The sequence below is a fragment of the Triturus cristatus genome, chromosome 9 (genome assembly GCF_964204655.1).
Source record: "Triturus cristatus chromosome 9, aTriCri1.1, whole genome shotgun sequence".
NCBI classification, from domain to species: domain Eukaryota; kingdom Metazoa; phylum Chordata; class Amphibia; order Caudata; family Salamandridae; genus Triturus; species Triturus cristatus.
In genome coordinates this window covers 510545787-510571281 of record NC_140592.1, presented here as the reverse complement: position 1 = coordinate 510571281, position 25495 = coordinate 510545787, and the positions used below count along the sequence as shown (strand labels likewise).

The 25495-nt window shown below is 46.7% G+C and overlaps 1 protein-coding gene across 4 annotated transcripts in view; it reads left to right on the top strand.

Annotated features, from left to right (window-relative positions):
- PC (pyruvate carboxylase) overlaps positions 1 to 25495 on the top strand; it is a 2056240-nt gene that overhangs the window by 1416194 nt on the left and 614551 nt on the right. For all 4 annotated transcript variants that reach the window (XM_085625491.1, XM_085625492.1, XM_085625493.1 and 1 more), the window contains one exon: positions 2338 to 2520. In XM_085625491.1, coding sequence (XP_085481617.1) covers positions 2338 to 2520 — 183 coding nt within the window. The remainder of the gene's footprint in view (positions 1 to 2337; positions 2521 to 25495) is intronic.

Genomic DNA, 25495 nt, shown 5'->3' with positions numbered 1-25495 from the left:
AGGAGCTCCCGGACCAGAGTACTGTGCTGAGGCCCCCCCCCCCCCACTACAGCTCGGGCCCCGCCTGCACCACGGGGGCTGCAGGGATGTAAGTTACACCACTGGTTGAAGAGTGTAATACAGAGGAGCCTTCCGGGATGCAATTGTGGAATGAGAGACAGTTGGATGCTAAATGGAGTCTGTGGTGTTACAACAGTCAGGGAAATAAGTATGTTTGGAGGGGCTTTGCAGCGCTGCCCTGTCATCAGTATCCGACCTCTCCATTCAGTCATGCCATCTGCTTTTTGCTCCGGAGAAGCAGTAATTGCAGCCACTCGCTGCAGCAGACACTCCTGCAACACTGGCAAGTCTAGAAGGACCGACTGATTCAGGGTGAGACTATCTTGTAGATTTAGGTGACCAAGGTTTGCAAATGGGCAGGTATCGCAGATGGTTGGCTGTCCTCAAGCTTTGATAGCTGCACAGGCTGTATGCCATAGCTTGGTCATGCTGCTTATCGAAAACGATGGAAGAGTTGGGGCAACTACTTTCTAGTTGCGTAGTAACGGTGTTCTGTACAAGCATAAAGAGCAAGTTGACTTTGGGTAGCATCTGCCTGTGCTCTACGAATTGTCAGTTTCCGGACAGTTTTAGAACCAATGGTCAAGCCACCCTCCATTGGCTTAATATTTTAGATGGTGGAGGACCTCAAATGTGGGTAGTATATGAGCAATCACTGCGTCTTTCCCATAACATTCAGAAAACAGTCTAGTCGGGTACACGAGTCCCTTCTGTTCCATTCCTTCAACATCGTGATCTGCAAAACAAATCCAGTAAACAGCCGAAGCAGTATTGCACTGTAGCTTCCCCGGACAATCCAACCTCAATCTGACTGCCCTCACTGCAGCTTTCCAGCAGTAGCTCCATCCAGTTGGCAAAACAAACTGCATTTCTGGAGAGAATGTGAACCTCTTACCCACTAAAAGGAATTTCAGACAACTGTGGCTTTTGCTCAAATTTTATTTGAGGTTATCATGGACATTTGACTACATATTGGTAATGATCCCTAGGCATATCATCCTGGCTATTATATTGGAGCCCAGTAACTGCAGCAACCATGTGTTCCTAAGTGTCCTAAACTCCCACAAGCACCAGTTTAGGGGACGGTCCTAGGCGCTCTTTCAGTCTGAGAAGAGTACCGCTTGCAATTCCTGTACTTTTGTGACTAAAAACGAGGGAAAGCAAAGAGGGAAAATTACCCCTAGTGCGGAGTCTTGCACCCTGTACCACTCTCCACCCTCACAATTTGTGGCATTGTAAGCGTCCCCTTAAACCGCCCAGGTTATGATCCAGCATTAGTTTTCCTGGTCAGCTACTGTTGGAATTGAGCAATACCCTTATTGGTGGGCGGCGATGTGCAGTGCCCTTAGGCCATCCAGGATTCTGGCACCAGGTCCCTAGGTAGGGAGTTGGCTTCCAGATCTCACATCACTATCTGCAGTTTTCCCTGCTTGTTTAGTAATTAGATTATTCGTATCACAACACTTTAGTCCCCTAACACTTGCTTCAGCTTTTATGTAACATTTAGTGATTACCGCATCGTGAGTGCTAATCAGTGGTTGTGTCTGAAACAGCGCTGCAGCTGCCATTTACTTACATTGAGCCATCACTTTGCTATAGCGTTTCAAAGAGATGAGTGTATAATCCTACGATGACTGGCTTGTGGGCCTTATTTCCACCTCCACCTCCACTTCCATTTTCCAATGTGTAGACTTTGAACTTTAAGCACTTTAGAACTGTGGCCTCCCCACCTCTTGGCTCAACACATCTTGCTGAACCTTCCCTCCATTTTGTACCTGCGGCAATACCCAGCCGTGCCAGCCACGGCATTGTGTTCTGCTTGTAATAGGTTCTCCGCGTCTGTGGAGTTCCTTTCATTTTCTCGAGATAATTTCTCTCAATCCATTGTGCGATTGCGCGGTTATTGATCACAGGAGGGCATTGAAAAAGATGGAAGATGTGATGTTCCTTGCTGCAGTATTGAATAGAGCGGATTGTGAGACATTAATCCAGTGTGCTGTGGGGATTTGGGGGCGGTCATTAGTGTATTGTTAACACAGTGAGCTTTTTAAGGTTTGCAATACAGTGAGGTTCGTCTTCCTCTTGTATAAAGTGTGTACAGTTGGATTTCCAGCACTTTCTCTAAAGGAAAAAAAAAGTTTGTTACAGTTATGAATTAAAAGGCATGCAAAACACACCTAGTGCTCACCAACAACTCTTAAGTAAATTGAATCGAATTACTCTTGGCTGTTGTGCATCTCTGAATGTTAATTGGATCTCTCTGGTTTTCCTCCCTAGGTGTTTCGAAGTGGCGAGGGCATGGGCATCCGCCTGGACAGTGCCTCTGCATTTCAGGGAGCTGTTATCTCCCCTCACTATGACTCGCTGCTTGTCAAAGTCATCGCCCATGGGAAGGACCACCAGGGGGCGGCCACCAAGATGAGCCGAGCACTGGCCGAGTTCCGGATCCGTGGCGTGAAGGTAAGCCCAGAAGTGTATTGCTCTGACCTAGCTAGGCAATTTTTATCGAGTAGAGCCTTCGGACTGTCTCCCATGCGCTAGATCATTCCAGTTCATGTTTGAATGAGTTCGAGGATTGCCTTGCCATCGTTCTTTTTACTAGATGGTGTTCCTTTTAACTACAATTTGATGACATACCATCACTGCAGTTGTATGGATCTGAAATATGTAGTAGATTACATCTGACGAATCAGATAAGCACCCATAGAGATGCATAATATGAACACTGGCAGACAGTTGATATGGTAAACACGAGTTTCCTGGTACCAAAAACCATCACTCCTCTATTCGAGTACTCTGTTGAAGGCACAGCGATTTTCCTACATATGGAGAAAATATTGATCTGTAAGATCGGTACGCGTGCAGAAGAGCCGCCCCTTGAGTTGAGAGGGCTATTCGAAATATATACGTTGAAAGTTGATTTAGTGATCTGAGGTTGTTGGACGGAGCTTTTGATTCCGACCTGTCTGAGGGCTGTTGGCTCCCTTGCGAGGTTCTGCGAAGTGGCACAGAGGCTATCACTACCACCTTTGAGGCCCTGGCACCTGTGTGCCAGTGCTGAGGACTTACTGTTGCTTAATATTTGGCCAGGCTAACTGGGCTGCAGTGGTGGGATGCCCTCTGAGAGAGCACCTCTAGCTAGAAGAAAGGTTGCAGGGTTTCCTCCAAACCATGGCAAGTGCCTTTCCTTCAACTTCACACAGAACAGAAAACCAAGTTTCCATGTGGTGCACTAATCATTTTGAATAACTGTATTTTTGCCTATTTTGGAGTGGCTAGATTGATACAAATTACGTTCAAATAATGGAATTTAAAACAAGTGCTCTGCAGTGGTTTTCACATTCACAAGACCGAGCCATGTGCAGGCTGGGTCGGACTGAGGACCAGTGGTTGGATTGTGTGTTGCGGCTCTCACCTACAACGCCATCCTGGGCCTCCCCAGAGATTTGTTAGCGCTGACTGGGCGTGGCATGAGCATGAGAGATGTCAGTCACATTTGTGCAGATACTTTCAATGGGCCTGGTTCTGGGGCTCTCTTCTCTCTCGTGGCAGCAGCCCTTTTCCACCTTGCGTCAGATGCCTCATGCGAACCTTCAGCTACTCCTTGCGCAGCAATGGCTGACAGAGGGACACTTTGGCTTGGACACCACTTCTCTTACTCTACTTAAAGGGCGGGCGGGAGTGACGCTGGTTAGGAAAGGAGTTCTTCCCTGCTTGAAATGCTGATTACCCCGAGGACTCTCTTAAGGGAGTGCAGCTGTACAAAATACATGAACCCTTTTGTTGATCTGCTGTTGTATCTTTCCTGCAAATCTCGTTTTGTATTAATTTGCAGGACCGGAGAAGTGTACAGTGTTGTACTCCCCTGCCTTCTGGTAAAATAACTTCTAGGCGTCATTCCAAAACAGAGGGGCACACGCTGCCAGCTAGTTGGCAACGTGGTGCGCAGATATTATTTTGGAGTACGCCTGGCATGGGATTTGCAAAACCTAGGTTCAGCCAGGAGCTGGTGCAATGAAAGCGCATTTTTGAAACCCACGTGATCATATTTTTCTTAGTATTTATGAGCCTTCGATTACCAATGTTGTTGCTCAAGACAGACATACATGTATCCTGTAGTTATTTTTATGGTGTGTCCTCTACCCTTTAGTCTCCGTTTTGGGATACAATCAAATGGAATGACGTTTAGCTTAAAGTTTTCATTCTTGGAGCAGTGTGCTTCATCTCTAAGAGGTGTGTTTTCGAAGCCTTTACAAATCTGAAGATTAAATAGCGCCATGGATACTCTATAATCCCTTGATATGTGCTTTATCTTTCTGACTTTCCCGGACGGGTTGCTGTGTGTTGCTTTCTAATAATGGTTTAATCATTGCATCCTTCCTGTCTCTATTGTGTTTGCGTGCATGAGTGGGATACGGTTTTGGCAGCAAGATGGCAGCTCTTGAAAACAGAAGTGTATATTGGCAGAATATTATGGACTGGTGCACAGTTGCTCAGGTGTTTATGGCTTTTCTGAAGGATCTCGTTTAGAGGGTTTAGGAGTGATATGGCACTGATCAGCAGAACCAAGTAAAGGCTGAGCGAAGAGGTGTATGTGCCAAGATATGTGATTAGCTCGAACAGCGTTGAGCATTTCTGGCTCCTTCCATTGGATAAGACCAGTCTCTTAGCACTCACTGCCCGAAAGCCATTGGCAGCTGTAGTGGGTTCTAATGGAGGATGCCACAGTCTCAGCAGGTAGTAGCTGCCAGAGAACATTTATGGGCATCAACCACGCAGAGCCTGATCAGCCCATCTCCCTGCTTGATCCACAGAAATGTGGAATCTGACTGCGGGTCTTCCATATTAACACATGTGTTCCAAACATTGTCCTGCTCATTCTCAACGCCGACCTTAAATTCTCAACCTGTGCCCTTGCTACATCCCCCATGCATTCTTTCAATTTCCTTGCACTTGATTTTCATAATTTCCGTTTTTTTATCCTGCAGGCTCTTCTCCCAACACTGGGCAAGATGTTATATCTGGATCTGAGCTCCAGAAACCCTAGGCTTAGTCACCTTCTCAACTATCTTTTTATGTCAGTTGATTCAACTGTTAGTAGCTACCTGGTTGGTGGTGATCTCAAAAAATGTAAATACCCTTTTGTGGTTTAATATTGGGTACTCTACCTAGGCGAGGTCTACCTTCCACCTCATTTATGATCCTAATGGACCCACGTTGGCCATACTTTTCACAGCACCAAACACGGTGTACAATTTGATTTTGAATTAAACCCTTTGTGGGTTTTGGAAAACAGAACAGTTTCCCTGTGTTGTTACTGAAACTCCGAAGAATAAACCCATCAGAATTATAGTTGAATGTGTACTCAGGACTGTAAAGTCGCCTTTTTTAATCCTAATGGCTTAGTTTATTTTTAAACTTCCGAACTATATAGGATGATTAATTTAAAAGTTAGATCACAAGAGAATAGGTTAATATGTTTTCCTGTGAAGAGGAGATATTTCCCTGGATGGTCGTGGCTTGGGCAGATCTATGCTGAATTAGCTGCACTTTGTTACGAGTCCACTGTTAGTAATTGGCCCATTTTCCCAAACTGCGCTTCACTTTGTCAAGCAGGCATGTTCCTACGATTCCTCTATCTTCCTGGGCCAAACATGCATCTTAGCAAATTTGTAATGCCTGCCTGGGATGCACCTTGCATAGTCCATCTAAAAGCTTGCAAATGTCTCGTTAACAAGCTAACAACTCACCCCCACCCAGAGTGCAGTTTTCTGTTCATTGGCTAATGATTGGAAGAGCAGGACTGGTGTACAACAAATAAGAGGCATCCAAACTTTGTTTTTCTGTGCCCTTTTTGGAAAGCCTTGTACTCTGTCAGTACAGAGTTCCCTAGCACAGATCTTGATCTGGATGTGTGCCTCAGTGAAACTAACATGCTCGCAGTACACACGCTCTGAGGTCGGCTCCTAAGGTGGTTACTTGCAATTAGAAAAGTGGCAGAGACTGCCCTGCCGGTGGACCATGAAGCAATATTTTGGAGGCTGAGAGTCACGGCTCTGTTAACCCTTTCGCTGCGGCGGAAATTCCGCCGCAGCGCTGGGGGGGGGGGGGGGGTTTGGGGGCAGCGCGGTGGCGCGGTGCTTATGACGGAACCACTCCGTCATGAGCCGCGGTTGAGCTGTGCTCATGACGGAGTGGTTCCGTCATGAGTGGGGAAGGGGTTAATTTTTGCCTAGCTTTTGTGCCTAGATGACAGTGCAGATATTGGTAATATACTTGTTACTAACCACTAACCACTGTCGACTGCGAATGCTTCTGGTCCCTCCAGAGTTCAAGGGCTTGCATCTGACTGCCTGCTTGAGAGCTCAGAAGAATGAGCATGCCAAGCTTCAGCTTGCCGAGTGTGTTGGTCTGTGGCTGTCTCAGACTAGGTAGGCCCATCATTCTGCCTCCTGAAACGAGAAGCCCCAACCCCTTCTCAAAGAAAGGGAACCGCAGGCACAGTGTTATGGGTTTGCCTCCTAACTTGATTTCCCAAACAGCATCCATATGTGGTCATCTAGCATTTGCCTAAACTCTCGCTGGCTAGTTGCAACTGAACAGAGCCCTGCTCACTCAAAGACCCCTGTCCTTGGTGCATTGCCCCCCCCCCCCTTCAGAATCTGTCTAATTTGCTAGTGTGCTCCTAGGAGCACCCCCTTATTCTGTCTGCAGTGCTGAATTACCTTTGCACAAGATTGTGCCTTGGCCCCATTTTGACCTTCAATGTGTACTCTACCTCTACCCATCCTTTCTGAGAGTCTTGACTCATGAACATTTATCTATAAGAGACTTATAGTTTATTTTGTGCACTCCCTTGTATATGTGCAGTAGATTTAAAGAGAATCCCTTTAAAATATTAGTAAGCCTGACTGGGCACTTACATTTATTGACTTTTCTGAGGACGGTCGTAATGTAATGGTACCGGGTGAAGGCCTCCTGTCCCATCAGCGTCTTGTGGTTTTTTTTTTGGTTTTTTTTATTAGCTTGCGTTTGTTCGAACAGATGCTCTATCCCGTAGGCACTTGGCATAAGTATTCTGATCCACCTACATGTTTTTGTGATTTGTTTTCTTTAAATGCGACACCCTGCATGTTGTACTGATATTTTGTTTTTATAAATCTCTTCAGTACAAGTTTTTAAAACCTCTTAATCTGTCCTTCGATTTCTATCAGGCTAGGCCTGCTTATTTATATCTACAACCTTTAGCTTCTCATGAAATCTGTTATAATATAGCAATGTTTCTCATGTGGGTTTACAGATCAGCTCGAAAAAGTTAGTTAATAATCCGGCTATTGACGTTTTTATGCCATTTTATGTAAATATTTATACTTTTTTGTATTGCTTTGTTGTAGAACTGCGATCTATTTTCTGCAGCACTTGTATGGTTTTATTTTTAAAGTCGAATAAAGTATTGATGATGATAATGGAAGCCACAGATAATTATTTTCTGGACAGCAGTGGTACCTTTGACTCTGGCATCATACTATGAGAAGCCCATGAAATGATGGTTAGGGGTTTTCTTGTGTGACTGGCAGGAGGTAGGCCGTGATGCAGAAGGTCAAAGACACGGGCGGTGAACTTACAACAGTGGCTAACGAATTTACAAGTTACTATGAACTGACTGTGGCACATCGCCTTGTAACTGAAAGGGAATAGATTCTCGTGCTCGTTGAAGGTGAGGCTACAGTCCAGTATTTGAGGTCCCTAAAGAATAATGTATGTTTGGAATAAAGCAGGCAAACTTATTGGCTGAAAATGACAGGTGTCGCACAAATAATTGTATTAATAAAATCGGTAAATCAGATGACAAGTGCCTCTTAGCTTTTCTCAGTGATAAATATTGAAAGAAAAATGTTGGCCACAATTTTGGCCTATCTACTCCAGTGATTGAAAAAATGTTACACCCTGGTCAGTATATTTGTGATCTCCAGCGAACAAACGAGATTAAACTTGCGTACCTACGTAATTGTATAGACTAAGCCCACAGGGTATCAGTACTGGTTGTGGTGGTATTATTGTCAATTGCCCAGAAGGCATGCAGTTATCTCACATGACCTTACATGTCTGCAGCCCTGCAAGGGCAGATAGTAGCCCATTCTATATCCCCCCCCACCCCCCCCTGGATAATGCTAATATTGACAGATCCACAATGCAGAAGGAGGGTAAACTGTGTTCTTTTAGGTTGCTTTAGCATTGGAAGTGGCATGTAGAATGGTTGCCCCAATTCAACTAACATTTACCCTGTCTGGAGCTGCTGATATTTTGAACAAGATCTTGTTAGGGGCCTCAGATGGACAGATGAGTGGAATTAGAGGATATCCCTGTACTGTAACACCATACTTTCATACGAGGTTTACCTCAAACACTCCATAAATAGACTTCTCTCTATTTTTTAGATTTATGAAGCTTATACAGGCCTAGCAGTAGGTGAAGGGAATAGACTTGGCCCCTTCGCCCCAAACCTTTGTTTCAGCTGCTCATTTCATTTACATTTATACATTTGTAGAGCGCATGGTTACACCATCGGTGTGTCCCCGCACTTAGAGATGGCTCAGAAAGAAGCAGCTTTTACCTGCACGCTAGGTCGCGATGTAAGGTCATTGACCAGGCCCATCCTTGCTGTGGTTGCACAAATAGCCAGATCTTTAGTTGCTTACGAAATCTACTTTCGCATGGCTCCCTTCTTAAGTCCATCAGTAGGCTATTCCAAATTTTTGCAGCACGGTACCTGAAAGAGCGTTCCCCCATTCTTGCTCTGAAAACTCTCGGTACAGTCACCAGATACTTGTCTAGTGATCTCAAGCTACGCCCTGGTATGTATTTGGTGATTAGAGGTAGCAGATATCTTGGGCCTTTCTCTAGTAGGATGCGGCGGCAGTGGCACATTGCCTTAAACACGACTCTTTTCCACTGGTAACCAATGCAGAGCCGTCAAGGTTTTTTTTGTGTTAGATCTTCTTGGCAGGCCATGTACTAGAAGAGCCGCCGCATTCTGTGCCCTCTGCAATTTGGACAAACCCCTCTTTGTAGTTCCCAGATATAGTACTCAACCAGGGTAGCTCAACCAGGTTCTAAATGTTTAGAGATCCAGATATCCAAACCAAGTACTTTTTTTTGTGAAAAACCAGATGCAAACTCTGTTGTATGTTAATGGAGACGCGATGCATTCAGTAGCATTGTATGAAATGCTCATACTTCCCAGATTTTTATAAATATTTCGGAGCAAGGCATTCTCAGTCAGAGTTCTTTTCCAGGCTAGTCTGCTCACCACTAGATTGTTGGATTGCGATCCACCTAGTTTCACATTAACAAAGGTGGATGGAGGACGTTATTTTTAACAGAAATATTGGTTTACCAAATGTGTCAGTACCCCTGAGGGTTTAAACTTGGTGGTTAACGAATGGATGTTAACAAAATGAGCCCTCAATTAGAATGAGCTACCATGCGTTTGAAATCAAAAGAAATCCAGCCGCCATTTATGAAGGAAAGAAGTCCGACAGACTTCCAGACCCGCAAAATCGACAAACTGCATAATGACTTTGAATTAGCTGAAACTGAAGATTTCAGGTACTTGCGTAATAATGCTGTGAAATTGAAAATTAATTGTGATGGGAATAGCCCAGAAAGTTATCCTGTTTAGCAAAAATTGCTGGGTGGGCCTTTCCCGAAGAAAACTGTCTAAAGGTTAAACCTTCATTAGGAAATCCCCGGCCGCATTAGTCTGCTTGAACTCCAGAGGTGAAAAAGACCTAGGTCCCCGCAATACTCTTTTCACAGAATCTATTAAATAGAAACACCGATATTGAAAATTCGGAAAATAAACACTGTCTTAATGTCCGAAAGGCTGTGCCCAGAATAGTATTTTCATGCACATAATTTGGTTTTGCCAAAAGATTGAGCAGTCCTGGATCAAGGTAAAACACCAAATAATTGAGCTACCATTGGCTTTTCTTGCTTAGATGGTTAATGTTGAAAGGAATATTGAAGGTACCACTCGTAGTCGAGCAAAGGTGCGTTGCCTGACTCTGGGGTGGAAAGGCTACGCAAGGAATGAATCTCGGTGCTTGATTAAGGAGTGATGCTAGTGCGTGGCAGCACAAAGGGACGTGTAAGTCTTCTGGGTTGCCCATAAAAGTTTGGTGTGATATGGGATCTATGGAACACACTATTTGGATTTGATTAACCCCTTCGCTGCTGCGGACATTCCGCCGCAGCGCTGGGGGGGGCAGGGGGGCAGCGCGGTGGGCCTGTGCTCATGACGGAGCCGCTCCGTCATGAGCCACGGTTGAGCTGTGCTCATGACGGAACGGTTCCGTCATGACTCCGCCCATTTGCGTTGTCCCCCCGCACAGGCGGGGAAACAGCGCCGCGTAGGCGGAGCGGCCGCCAACGGGCGTGTCATGACGGAACCGTTCCGTCATGAGCGGGGAAGGGGTTAATGTTCATGGGTATTGATGACATTTACATCAACTTCCTTGTTATGGCGGGGATCTGACTATACTCAGACGTTTTAAGGCAAGGACAAAGTAGGCAATTTTCCAGCAGTGCTCCCACCTTGCAAGCCCCCCCACCCCCTTCCTTGGAAAGTGAACAATCTTGCTATTAAACCTCTGTCTATTCTATTTCTTGCTCTAAACCTCTCTTCCTACATTTACCAGTGACTCTCTTTCTACTATATAATCTTAATGATTTTCGGTCTCCCAAGGAAAAACATATCTGAACTGTTTTTTGTGACACTGTTAAAGTTTAAGATGTAATTCGGTACTGTTTGACATGTTTCCAACTGATTTACATGAAAAAAGTAATTCAATTCAAATTTGTTCTGTATGTAGGCCCACAAAAATGTCTATAATAGGGTCCCCTAAATCCTTAAGATGACACTGCCTATATTGCCAAATCTTACGGAAGTATTCAATTTTTGTATTCCTTGCTATTATTTATTCTGGCTGACAATTACAACTAGCAAAATATCGCAGAAAGATGCTACTGCCCTCATGATTACCATTTGCTTAAATTATGTATTTCAGGTTTGCTTTTTTTAAATGTTGAAAACCAATATGTTTAAGTTTTGCTGGGGCTGTTCCCCTCTCTCTGGCTACCAGAGATGGTGTTTTTTTCTGACGCACTTTGTGATCCTGACACCGCACTATCAAGGTTAAGATAGTTCCTGGTCACTTCAAAGGGACCTACTCAAAGACACCTTTGCTATGGCTTTTCATAATCTTCATTTGTGCCTTAAATCTAGGAACTTGGCGATTATGGCCATCAGAACATTTTTAAAGGCTGATAACTCAAAATATACAGGTCAATGTTTTATTCAAAATGTGTCCATCGTGTCATGGGGTTTGATTGGGTCAGTAGGTTTGACAGGCCTGGGGACCTAGATGTACCTTGTAGACCTGGCAATATTAGATGAATCCACCCCACCGGCGGCTGGGCCTTCAGTTCACCGGATGGAGGTATTTTAGGTGACAGGTTAGCATGCCTGCCAGGCTGGGCTACTACTTGAAGATTCACAACTGCAGGTCTCATTGTTCTGGTCATTTTCTTTGGTAAACTCTCTGGCAGTGCAGTCTAATTGGTGTTGGACTAGGCTGATATCCAACGTTGGATGGGTGTTGCTTACATTTCACTGTTAATCATACTCCGGCAAGTACTTTGGTAAAATCTGCAGGGTGTCGTTTTTCAAAGGACTAGCTTCTTAGACGCAGTGCATATTTTCTTTAGAGGAGCTGGACAGATGTCTAGCTCCCAAACCGCCATTCGGTTTTGTAATCTGTGCTGAAAAACACTCTGGCATTGATGTGTGGCTCCACCGTGGAAATCTGGTTAGTGAACGGCAGTATGTGTATGACATCCCCTGCCAGACCTCTAAATAACTCCTGTTAATAACATACGGGCTGGCTGAAGTGCCGGGAGAAGAGCGTTCGGCCTAGGGTGCTTTCTAAGTTGTAGTTGTCTCACTCATTCATTTATTGCATTCTTAATAAACTCTTTATCTAACGCGAATTGTTTTGATAGGCAAGTATTTTCTACGGTTAGATTTGGTATTTGGTTTTTTGCATTTTAAACAGTTGCCCGAAATTATACCATTTATTGTCATTTATAGAGAACTTTTTTTTGTGTCCACTTAGCGATTTTTACCATTTTTTGGGGGGTCTCTGTACAATACATTATGGTTTTTATTGACTGAAATAAACTTGCTTTGACAGCTAGATTGGTAAACCTGGTTTCCAGGATACAATCAAAAGCCTGTGCACCTAACTTGCATATACTTTCATACACCAAGTGACCCAAGTTGCGCTTAACAAGTGAGGTAACTCGTAGTAACCCACCGCCCCCCCCCTGCCCCCCCCCAATCACCTACTCCCTCTTTTTTCTACCCTTCACATCTCAATCAAAGCCTACAGATGTGTTAGGGAAACTTTCCATGGGGTGAAATAAAAAAACAGGGTGAGACTTCTGTGACAATTGCAGACATTCGTCCGGACAAGATATACATATCGCGTTCGCGTATAGACTTCCATGTGCTAGATTAAGCAATATATTGTATGATTTTCCGGGTTGACTACCAGTTCTTAAGGCTAGTGTGATATGCGTGTAATCGTTGAGTCAAAAAGAATACAAGTTATGGTGTACAATGAACTCCTGCTCTATTTTACTCCAGTTGTGGTTCTGTTAATGGCCAAAACATTCACTGAAGAGTCAAATTACCTTCCTTGATTGAATTTGATTTTTTGCCCAGATTGTAGTTTTGGTAATGGAACTACTGACTCATCATTCATAAAACCCATAGTGAAGGCGGCTTCTTTTGTCGCCAGGGTCACTTGTAGATTCGCGGGCATCAAAGCTTCCTTTGGTGAAGGAGATCGTGGAAGGGATCTGTGTGACTTTACACGTGTCTGCGTTGTATTACCCAGGTATATTTTTAGTTTTTTTTTTAAAGAAAAGTGTAATGGTTTTACATATTTGAAAACTTCTACTGGGCAGCAGCATACCTTTATGTGCACGTGGATTTAGATCGGATACTAACGCGGGAAATCTGCTAGTGTTACTATGAAGCATATTGTCTTCACGAGCTGGGGCGTCTTGCTCAGATTCATAACATTCAAAGAAATTCAAGTCCTCTGTTGGAATCCTTCTAGGCTATCCCCCTGCCGGCGGGGTCTGGTTCTGAGATGGAGGAAGTGCGAGCCTGGAAGCATTGGTGGTCCCCTCCATGCTGATCTGTGCGTCTGATGTCATTGTGTGTATTTTATTTCACCCCCTCTCGCATGTGGATGCGCACGCTGCCTCCCCACCACTACCCCTCCAGAGCACTGGGATCAGGTGGTTAATGGCCCGTCCGCGCCGGCAATAATTCCTCAGCAATCCCGTTTCTTGAGCCCCAGCGGTGACACCCGTCCTCGGCGCTGGCAGGCCACCGAGTGACATTTAAGCGTCAATATCCCGGCGCTGTTTAGCTGCCCTCCGGCGAGGAGCAATGCGGAATGTAAAATTCGGAGCCGCATCTCCACTTGACACAAAGTAATAAAGCTTCCGGCGGAGGAGGCGGGGGGCGGCGAGTGCTGGTGGAGACATGCCGCTTCAGCGCTAATATGAAATCGGGGGTGGCGTGGGGGTCCCGCAGTGGCACCTCGCAGGTCACTACCCTCTTGGTGCACATGTGGGATGTGAAAATAGTCGTTTTCTGTAGCAGTTAGTAGGGCCATTAGGAACGTGCAGCGCTCCACTACTCTCTTTGCTTTTATTGTATGCAATTTCTCCCTCTCACCTTTAAACTTGCTTCACTGGTCCCTCGCTTCTCTTGAATTCTTGTCCTGTGGGCTCTTCTCGTCTGGTCCACGTATGCTCCTTTGTCCCCTTGTTCTTTCCACCCCTACTTATTCCCGCTTATTTCTCATTTCAGCCTCCTGAATCTTTCTTGCCTGAAACTTGATTTCGGCATGAAAAGGTATACCAGGGGGTGACTAACTCCCTCAAGGTCATTACGGACACTGTTTCCAGGACTTTTTAGTGATAGCTGAATGTGTGTTCTGGCTGTTGTAGTCTTTTTTTCTTCCTTTGAACTATTTAAACTAACAGAACATAACTAAAAGATTTGTAGGTGAAAACGTCATGACTAGAGGCAGCGTCTGTTTAGACCTAGAATTAGGTGGTCACACTTGCAGAGACGGAGGGTTGAAGGAGTCAGTGGCTCTACCTGCATCTCCCTTCAGGTCTGTGTGGGACACTTGGTCTAGGATTATTGTTGTCTTTCATTGCAAAGCCCTGTTTATTGTTCTGAACTTGCGCTTGGAGTCAGAGTCTAGAACATTGTGTCTTACCAAAGAAGTGTATTGGGAAATACTGTGAAGGAACCTCAAAGGGTTCTGCTGTATCTGATCACAGCCCACGTCTAGTTTACCTACTGGTAATCTTCGCTCTTCCCAGACCAACACTTCCTCATCATGGTGGTTACTAGTGTGGTGGATCCCACCTCTGGGATTAGAGCTTTGATTCAACCCCATAGCTGCTCCTCTATCCAGTAGGAGTATCATATTATGGCTACTGTCTCAGAATCCCCGTAGAATATTCAAGAACCATCTGGTCTGGAGGCCTTCAGGGTAGGGCATATTGCTTATGACCAGGAATATTAGGTATTGGGACGGAAAACTCCTCTGCATGGTAGTGGATTTGCACCTCTTCCCTGAGTGCCCAACTGTACTGATGTCTAGATTCCTAATGCTGAGTTTTGTAGTCGTAGGCAAACACGTCTCATGCTTATGTGCCATGACCTAGGCCTGTCTCACAGACTGCGGTGTTGTTGGACCGGGAGAGGCAACCAAAGCGCTACTGTCATAGTGGTGGCAGGCTGCCAGGAGTTAAGCCGTGCAAGTGCAGTGGTGGCAGCAGCATACCGTGAAGGGATCAGTATGAGTTAAGAGTTCCTTTTTAGCATGTTTCACTGGAGTGCGGCCAGCAAGCTCACTTGTTTATACATTTCAGCTGCTGTGTGCTTAATATGCCCTTGGCCTGCATTGGCTTGGTGGGAAATGCTGCACAGCCCAGGAGTGGTGTATCTATGCTGGGTGTATGTGTACGTAGGAAGGGTACAATACAGGGATACTGCTGTACCGTGCAGAGTGTGCAGAATAAATGCATGTGCTGGGTATATGTGTGCCTATAAGTGGTACAGTACACTAAGGATACAGTACTGTGTAGTTCTTGTATGTTGTATGCATGCACTGGGTGTATGTTTGCCTGTGGATGCTACAATACATTTAGGGCCCTGGGTTCCATTTTGGAAGACCAGGCTTGCATTTTGAGGCATTAAGAGGACTTGGAGGAATACCCCAGACAAGTTTGTGTATTGCTGCATTTCTGTAAGCTGTGTGGGGCACACTGGAGAGGTGAGAGCCAGGCTTCCCCTAAACATTTTAAACAGTACTCTTTAATTCAGTGGCCGGTCACAAGGAAGGGGCTTGGGCACATCTCTTGAAGGAGATGGGACTGATAAGAGGATCATTAAGAGTAGGGCTGGGTACCTAGGCTAGCCTTTTGATGCACATATCACTGCGGCTGACATTCTGTTGTGAATTCCAGTCACTCCCATGGCCTGCGTTGTGGAACTATCCGCTTTGAAGCCACTCCTTTTGTGACAGACTGCTTTTCAAGAGGAAGAGGGCGCAGAGGATTGGGCAAGACACACCCAAAATCACATTTGGTGTCTGGAAATGGACTGTAAAAGGGGAGTTTGAGACCCCAAAAATGTTCATTGGCCACCAAGCAGCGAGATTGGCTGCATGGAGAGGGGAAGCTCTGCCAGACTTCTGCTTGTGACCGGGGCTGGGGGCAAGGCCTGTAAGTCCCCCTGCTGGGTGAGGGAATATCACACTGGGAAACCAAAACCACATGGCCTGGAGCACTACAACCTGTCAGCTTTCTGAGACCTGTGTGCCCGGTTAGGAAGAGTAGAGCATTTGAAGGAGCGAGGTCCAGTGGGGAACCCTGTTGAGTGGGACTCCCTGTGCGAGGTGTGAAGAAACGACTGCTTGACCGACCGGGTCGTTGCCGGTGTGCAGTATAGAGTCCGCAACTGCTGTATGCCAGGGATGGGCTGACGTGAAGTGAGCCGTGCTGTGCCGATCCAGCCAGAGCCCATGCATAGTGCTAAGCTGGTGACCCAATATGCCAGGAGGGGCTGCCATGAAAAAGACGGCCATGCAATAAGGGACGTAGCATTGTGCTGTAGCTGGGGTTGACCCTGTATGCCAGGAGGGACCGCCATGAAGGATTTCACCATGCCCATGACGCAGGAGCCCATGTGCAGTGGAATACTTCGATCCTTGTATGCCATAGGGTGGTCACCGGGAGCATTATGAACTGCAGACTGATCTGCCGTCTCTTGCTGGTAAAGTGAGGATGCTGTGAGAGCACATATGTATCATCACCCAGGCAAGGGACCCAAGACAGGATTGTCGCAGCCACTTCCCACTGGGAAGGGAAACAGACAGTTACAGGAGGAGTCACAGAGAGCCTTCGGTCACTTCAGGACTGCAAGTGAGAAACTCTTCACCCTCGGAGTGTAGCAGCCTTGGCTGGGTACTTCAGACTCGCCTGAACTTATTTGCAGCAACTGCTAGTGCCGGCCGACAGGGCACATTCAGAAACTTCAGATGCTTCATGCCTTCTGGTGCGTGTAAGCACTGGAACACTGTTGACTTTAAATTGGCGTCAAAGTGGACTCTTGCAACTGCCAGTAGGGCATACCCTGGATGTTACCAATAGTGTATGGGGAATAACCCCTATCACTCATGCATGGAGGGACTGGAACAGGGAATTGCAGCAGAAACACTAATGCCCCAACCACAAGGGGGACTATGTAATTGTTTGCGAATGTCTTATTTCTCCTTTGTGTGATATGCGGTAGAAATAAAATGCTTATCTTTTTTCTTAAAAGTTAGTGTTTGGCTGGACAATGATTTATTGCTGCTGCACATATTTTGAGTTATGAGCCCATGTTCATCATCCTGTATCCACATCTCCCCCAGAGGGAGCCTGGGACTCCTCGGACCACTTAACCCTAAGAGTCCAGTGCAGAAGGGGTACATGGCCCAGTTACTCAGAATCCATAGTAACTCAGGCCTGGGACATCAGGTGTAAATGGTTTCAACCCCACGGTTGAGCCCAGTAACCCCTGCTTGCCCTGTGGCCCTTTGAAAGAAGTTCTGACAGTAGGGCTATGATTATTAAATATGAACCAATAGTAACTGAGGTATTACATTGAGATTTCTGCTTCCTCATCCCAGGCCTTAATAAAGAGGTGGCTTCAGTCTGAAACGTTCAAGCAATATAGACTCCGACATGAGTCTGGTTACAAAATGAAGTATCGCTTAGTACTGCAGCAAAGTCACTCTCTTCACAGGCTCACTAGTAGGGAAACATCGTTTACAACGCGGGGATTACATCGCGATGCCATTACATCGCGGTTTTTACAACGCAAGTCGTTACAACGACTTGCGCTAAATGGCGCTCTAGGACAACGAATAGTATAATTTACTATCCAACACCTTCCCTACTGTAAGTAGACTGGAGTTGGAATAGTAAATTATACTACTCCTAAGTCCAGCGCCCTCCAACGCAAGTCATTGTAACGACTTGCGTTGTAAAAACCGTGATGTAATGTACCGCGATGTAAATGTATGCGTTGTAACGTCATACAGCCCACTAGTAGGCTCCCCATGCACCAAAAATGAGCTCCCTCAGATCTCCATTTTAGATGGTATTGCTGCAGGAAGGTATGAGCTAATGCCCAAGAATCAGTCTATCATATCTCAATAAGAGCGGTACCCCGAACCTACACCCCAGAAGCGTCCACACCCCTTGTGGAATATTCTAGAAAGCAGGATAGCTCGGTGAGTTATTTGCTCCCTGCTGACCTCTTTAATTACATGTTTGGGCACTGATGAGGAGAGCTCAGCCTTTGATTCGTCTAAGTTTGATAAATTGAATACCATTAAATTGGGGAATAGTAACATCTTTTATGTAAAGCACCTACTGCTAAATACCACATATTAAAAGAAATAAACTAATATTGAATGCCCAAAGACAAGCGAGACAATGGACTTTAGGCCAAAGAAGACTGTTAACACTTAAAGGCAATATCTTGGGGAAAAGGGAGGACAGGATAGCTCATTCATTTTGTGAAAGGAGTAAACCTGGAAATACTCAAGGGAGTTTGGCTTCAGGCACAATGTACAATAAAGGTTCTATACAGAGAAGGGTCACCGACTCACCTCTTCTGTTTACTGAAGTAATGGCCATCAAAAGACCGTTTTGATTGTTAGAAACTTTGGATCAACTATACTAAGAGGATCAAATGGACTGTCTGTTAACTTTCAGTATGATGTAAAGGTCTCAAGGAAGCGCAAAGTGATTATCTTTATCTGGCAAGAGTTAAGCTAACTAGTAAGCTACTGAACAGACCCAACCCCCCACCACCAACCCCCTTTTTCCAAACAGCATTTGGTTCCATAAAAGTCATGAAGTGGAGGCAGAATGTTGCTATCGAGAATCCAATACTGCTTATTTCTTAAAGAAACGTTTTCAGTTCTGCAAGCTGAGATTTTGCAGTGCAGGCTGTGCTTGCACAGATGGGCACAGGTGTATCGTGGTGTACATGGTTTTTAGGGCTGAATCGATACTGGCTCACTATGAAACTACCTCTTAAGTGGACACGGAGAACCTGCTTACATGATTGCAGAAGGAAAAGTCCACTTGAATGGAGTCTAGAAGCTTCTTGGCCAAGTCAATACCAACATACCCTAAAGACAAAGAAATATCCTTTGTGGCTTTTTGTGTTCAAGTAAGATTTGTAAAGACACATTGATATATATAGGCAGGCCCAGCAATTACGATTCCTGAATTTGTCATTACACCAGAGACACTCACACTTGTAGCTGCTTATAACACTATATTCTTGAATCCTGATCACCTACGAGAGCAGAGTATCTTTTGAAACAAGTTTTCTCTTTTGGTCACTGCCCTGCTGTCCCTGTATTTCCTTGACCGATGTGAGGCAAGTTCTTGCAAAATATATATTTTTGGCATTTCTTGTTGTCAGCCAAGACCGCTTCAACCGGATACATATTCCTAGGGAGGGAGAACATCATTTTCATTGACGTGTGACTGAGCCAAAGCTTCTAAGGAGGTGCAGACAAGATGGAAATGCAGGACTCGTTCTTTGCATGTTTCTTCTTTTTCTGCAAGAGCGCCCCATGACGTTTGAGAACCCCACTGCAATGCTTGATGAACCCCGTCCCAGACCTACTTAAAGTACAGGAATTCGAAACACTACTCTAGGAACCCATAAATTGGGGATCAAGGTGGGCAACAAAAAGGGGGTGAGGTCCCAAGGGGCGAAGTCATGAAAGCAGTCCGACAGTCAACGTATACTTTTTTATTTTTTTAAACTGTCTCAAAGAAATTGGCACTAAGGAGAAAAGTGACAGTAAATCTGTTCTGGCTTAATTGTTTACAAAGGATGCATTTTAAAATATCCTATGGGGTTAAAGCGCCCGTGCAGAGAGCTTTATGTCCCCTGGGAATAATAATAATGGTAAGAACTGTTGCTGAAGAGATCTGTGTTTTGTTCAGTCACAGTTTTGACTCGTAAAGTAGCATAAAGGGTTAATATGTCTCCTGCAAAGCGCATCATGTAACATGCAGATGACAGATTATGATAATATGTAAATAGGTAAGTGGTTGCTGCTTTTGACACACAGGTCCTTCTATTACTTGCTGTTCCTAAATTTCCATCCTTTTTATAGTACAGCGAGCTATGAACCGACATCAAGGACCTGCATTTAAACTCCACGACATGGGGGGAGGAGCCAAGATGGCGACCGGAGCAGACGCTTGAGCGCCCGGCTCCGTCGGTCCGTGGCCTCGGACTACTATCCTGATGCCCATCCTCGCCGATTTTCGAGGTGCAACGTGTGCGAAGACGCGCTGACCGCGCTGCCGCTTTCCCGGAGTCTCAGCCCGCCCGGATGCCCGAGTTCTGGGTGCTTTTGTCCTCTGCACTGAAACCCTGCGCCATCACGGCCTTTGCTGGCCCCCTGGAAGCTCCGCAGTTACCGGACCAGCTAGCGCTAACCTGAGCCCCGCGGTCCCGATCTCCCCTCGCACCACGGATCGTTGCCGGATGAGCCCGGAGAGGGACGGCCGGACACCTTCTGCACCCTGTGCCGGACGGGCTGGAGCTGTGGGGTGGGCCCCGGTGCGGCGGGTCTCCTGCCCCGCTCTGAGGACCGCGCTGTGGGAGGCTGCTGCCCCCTTCACCTATTGCCTAGCCAGCGGCGAAGGGAACCTGCGAGAAGAGAAGCGACTGTCGGCCTTTCCCGTTGCGGCGTAGACCTGAGGGGAATTGACTCCTTGCCACGAACCCCCCCCCCCCCTGGCCATTGCAACGTATAGCGGCAAAACATGGCGCTGAGTGCCTGCTCGCGGCTGGGGGGCGATACTCCGGTCTCGCCCGCTGCCCACTTCGCCCTCCCTCTTCCGGACACCAGCTCCACGGTGCCGTCCCGGATTGCTGCCGATGTGGGGGCCCAGCCTCCGCTGACATGCGGCTCCGTTCTGGCTGCCCTGCGGGACTTCCAACTACAGATGTGCGCTGGCCTGCAGGCGCTGAGTGAGCGGTTTGACCCCATACTGTCGGCCGCGGGTCGTGAGCGCACTGTGTGTCATCTACAGGGCGTGGGTCTCCCGGTGCTTTTGTCCGCTTGCGGGGACGCAACGGCGGTGTGTGACTGTGCTACACTGGTGCCTTCACCTGGCGCTCCCGGCGCCCAGGGTACACCGCTCTACACCTCAACTGCGGATACTTTGTCCCCCTGGTCATGGCTGCCTGCTTCATTGTTGCCTGCCTCACCGCGTCCGCTGGACTATCCTGTTGAGCGATACCTAACGGCTTCGAGGACCCGTCCGCGGTGGCCCACTGCTTACTTTTTGTGGAACTCCTGTACCTTACTTGCCAGGTTTGGATTTTATGTGGTCCAAAGAGGGACCTTAATCGATGGGCGGCGGCCATTTCATGATCCTACTTCACCATCCTTTCACAAGCGGCCATCTTGTCTTTGTCTGCTCGGGACACGGGGCCTTCATGCAGGGGCTGGTTTAATCCCAAGCCCGCGATCGGGCCAGGGCTAGACTGACTTCTATTGCCATGGTTTATGGACGGGCTGGCCTGGGACTGGACCTGTATGTATGTTTTGCGCGCACTCGTCGCGACTTGTATCCCTTCGCTTACACTGTGGTGCCATGGTATCTTCGCATGCCGTTTTTTGGCGTAGTGGGCTCTCAGTGTGTGGGGGCCATGACTGGCTGATGGTTTGGGGCGCTCTGGTGTCCCGTGGGCTCCTCCCCACCTTCTTTTCTGTTTTCTTACTTTCTTTACTCTATTCCTACTTTCTCTCTTCTCTATATTTCGGGTTCATTGGGCGACAGGCACTATGCTGGGGGGGGGGGTAGGCCGTAGCCTCCGCATTGGTGTAGGGTGGGGGGGTAATACTCTGTTCTTAATTAGTTCTATGGGCCTTTTTTCTTTTATGTCTCTGCGCTCTACTTTCTTCGATTCGGGGTCCGGGTGTGGGGTGGATCGAGTGGGGGCGGCTCCGGAGGGGTGCGTACTTGCTCATGTGACTATCCTGTTATATTTCTGCACCGCCTCACTGTTTGAGTTTTTACTTCCATTGTTGTTCTTACTGATGTTGCTGCTCTCCCGTGTGGTGAGGCTATCTTGCGGATCCGAATCTCCTTTGTTCCTATCCTTCATTGATTTTTTTCTTTGATAAAATTATCTAAAAAACTTAAAATTAACCTTCACTTCTCCTTCCCCGGGTGTCAAAGATTTCTCCAGTATGTGACTCATAACTCGTTGTTAATCCTGACCGTTGACGCACGGGGGATGTAATGTGGGTATCAGTGCTTCATTGTATCGTGGCCGGCCTGACGGTTGTAGGCCCGTATTTGTTCTTTTAAGATGCACAAATAAAGGTTTTTAAAAAAAAAAAAAAAAAAAAATAAATAAACTCCACGACATGGGTTAAAAGCCTTCTTGATTTTTCTCAATCTTTTATTAAATGGCTGCTAAAGGTTTCTTTGGGTAGTAATAAAGGACAACACCAAGAATTGCGTTACTTTCTAAATCCTGACTTTGTGTTTCTCCTGACCATAACATCTTAGGATATAATTCCTAACAGTAAAGACGGTATGTGACTCTGACACTATGAAACTTTGTTTAATGTAGCATCCTGTACATTGATTTACGCTACACAGTGGTATGATTTATTGTCACTAAATGTGTGTATGATGTAAAGCGCTCGGACACTAGAGTTTGTGAGCGCTTAAAGTATTTTTTTTTTAATTAACAAGTGCTATTTAAATTATTTGAGCAGGTATTCATACTTACTTACATTCTTAAAGTGCATGCAGATCTCTTACATATAGGGGTTGCACAAAGTCAAAAACCTGCCTCAAAATCTCCTAAGTACTTATTGTTTTATCAAGTACTTGTGAAGTTGTAATAAGCTGTGTGCCTTTGATTCTCCGTTGCATTGGCATCTAAGTGATAGGCTGCAGCTAGCTCTCAGCAAGGATTGTACTACAACAAAAGGAGGGCTGATGACCCTTTAAATATGGCCAGGGAGTTGCCGATGTCCCAAGAATGTTTATACTTACCATTACCCAGTGCTTTAAATGGGCCGGTACTCACCGGTACTGAGTACCAGCACTTCCGAATTTTTTTGCCGTCAGTACCGGCACTTCTCTGTAGCCAGGGAGAGTACCGGTACCCTAATCCACGGCACGGCAGTCTCGGTTTCTCTCTGCTCCAGTGCAGGGCAGAGGCCGCTCTGCCTCCGAGGAGCTTGTAATTATCTTGGCTGAAGTACCCTCTTACAGAGTTGCTGGTGAAGATTCCAGCAGCGCCCATTTCACTGTCCCCAAACTGCAGGGGGGTGAGAGGGTTTGTGTCACGCTGTGATTAACAGGGCAGGGTCTCTAGACAGACCCTGCACTGTCAATCAGGTGCGCAGCGCCCATTCGGGACAAAGTGCCATCATGACTTTCATTTTGTGTTATGAGTTAAACTGGCATTTCTCATGTGTTTTAATATGTGCTGCAACTACTACAGAAGTCTCTCTATGTATGATGTTATTTTGCCCTTAGCCCCACCCCTAGCCCCGCCCACTTGCCACACCTCTATTTTAATGAGTACCTGCACTTATTTTTCCCCATTTAAAGCACTGCCATTAACCAAACCCAGTGAGACAAATTCAACTAGTCTATTTTTCTATTTCTTAGGGTTAGGGGTCGCAAGACTCCTCGCCGTATTTATCATTTCACACTCAATAAAAAACGCACTTCATGACCTTTTACACAGTAACCACATTATTTACATTTCTGCTTACATTTTGTGACCTAGCCTCAACAGAGACTCTAGTACATGGAAATCACCTATCCATACCTAGTCTGTTCCAGTGTAACCAACAACAATTATTCCTTAACCATTTCGAGTGAGATCAAGACTGGGTCCGCCCCTTCTTTTTACCCCTTTGGAGGCTCTCCATGTGGGAGTGTAGAAAGAAAAAAACGTTTTAGGGGTTCACTGATGCACCTGATCCTTAAACCAACAAAGAGATTGGCATGGAAGCTGTAATATCAAAGAAAGTAGATTTATTAACCTCTCATGAGGGAGACTACGTCAATACAGTACTGTTAGACCTGTCAGCCCTTTGGGTGGTCCCTCCTCATCATTATTTATTTTGTCCCACTTTTGCCTCAAACCCTGTTAGAATTTTTCCTTTTTGGGAACCACCAGACTTTTTAGTGTTGATGCAGGGTCAGGGAGCCATTTTCCCTACCCCTGGAACTTCTCTCTGAGGGCCTGAGACACAAAATGGTGGCCACCCATTGTCACATGTGACATCACTGGAACCTACTAGCACCTTCCAGAACATTCTAGAACCCTGTGACAGTGTGAGGCAGGTTTGGAATGTTGGGAAGCCAGCTCAGAGTTGACCGTTGGAGTTGGCACCTGACTGGTGAAGGGAGAGCAGCAAAAACCTGAAGGAGGAAGGAGTGAGGCAGCAGGGGTGGAAACTTGTGCCTGGAGTGGGGTCCATAAACCCACCCTTGATACTAGTCCCTACTGACTGAGCCCAGCCTGGAGCCCTGTGTGGGATAAAGTCAAGAAGAACCAACACAAGGACCTGAACAGCCGGAACAGGCCTTGGAAGTGAAGAACAGCAAGTCCCTGACCTGTTTATTGGTTTCCCTGGAGTCCGACGTCGAGAAGCCTAGAGACCTGGGGCCAGAGGTGAAGAAGCGGCACTGACTGGAAAGCAGACGTCGTACCCGGAGCCACCAGAGGTCGAGAGAGGGCGCCGACGGAGGTCGTGGAGAGTACCAGAGGTCGAGGAGGGAAGACACCTGAGGTCGAGTGTGCGGCGTCGACGGGGGAGTGAAGTCCGCCCTCCGGAGTCGCCGGAGACCAAGGTGAAGTGTACCGGAGGTCGGGAGTGGAGATCGCACTCCGGAGCCGCCGGGACCAAGGTGAATCGTACCGGAGGTCGGGAGTGGAGATCGCACTCCGGAGTCGCCGGAACCTGAAGAGAATAGCACCGGAGGTCGGGAGTGGAGGTCGCACTCCGGAGACACCCGGAAGTAGGGAGACCGACATCGAGCCGAGGCCGACCGCCGACATCGATCCGGAACCGCCTCACGGCGTCATCAGGAACTGACATCGAGCCGAGGCCGACCGCCGACATCGATCCGGAACCGCCTCACGGCGTCATCAGGAACTGACATCGAGCCGAGGCCGACTGCCGACATCGATCCGGAGCCGCCTCGCGGCGTCAACAGGAACTGACATCGAGCCGAGGCCGGCTAGCGACATCGAACCGGAACCGCCTCTCGGCGTCGACACGACTCCGGCGGAGTCGGAAGTTCATAAAGAGGGCAGTAAGTGGAATAGAGGGCGCCTAAGGCCCTGTGGAGACCTAAGAGACCATCCTAGGGGCTAGAGAGGTGTTAAGACCAGCCTGGGAGTGCCAGGGGTGGACTGAGACTGATACAGTGACCTGTGTGAGGGGTTGTGTAGGTTGGGAGAGCCAGATTCCTAGATTACACTTGACCTACCTCAGTTTTAGCCTCAGCCTTATCCAAGCTAGGTGAGACACCCTCAGACCATCCACATAACCACAAGCTGTGATTGGGCCAAATCAACCCATAGTACCTCACAAATGTGACCTGATTTGAAAGTGTACTGATGGCTTATATTTATTGAGAGTATTGTATTCTTTGTATTTATCCTATTTATTGTCTCACAGTATTTATTGTCTCACAG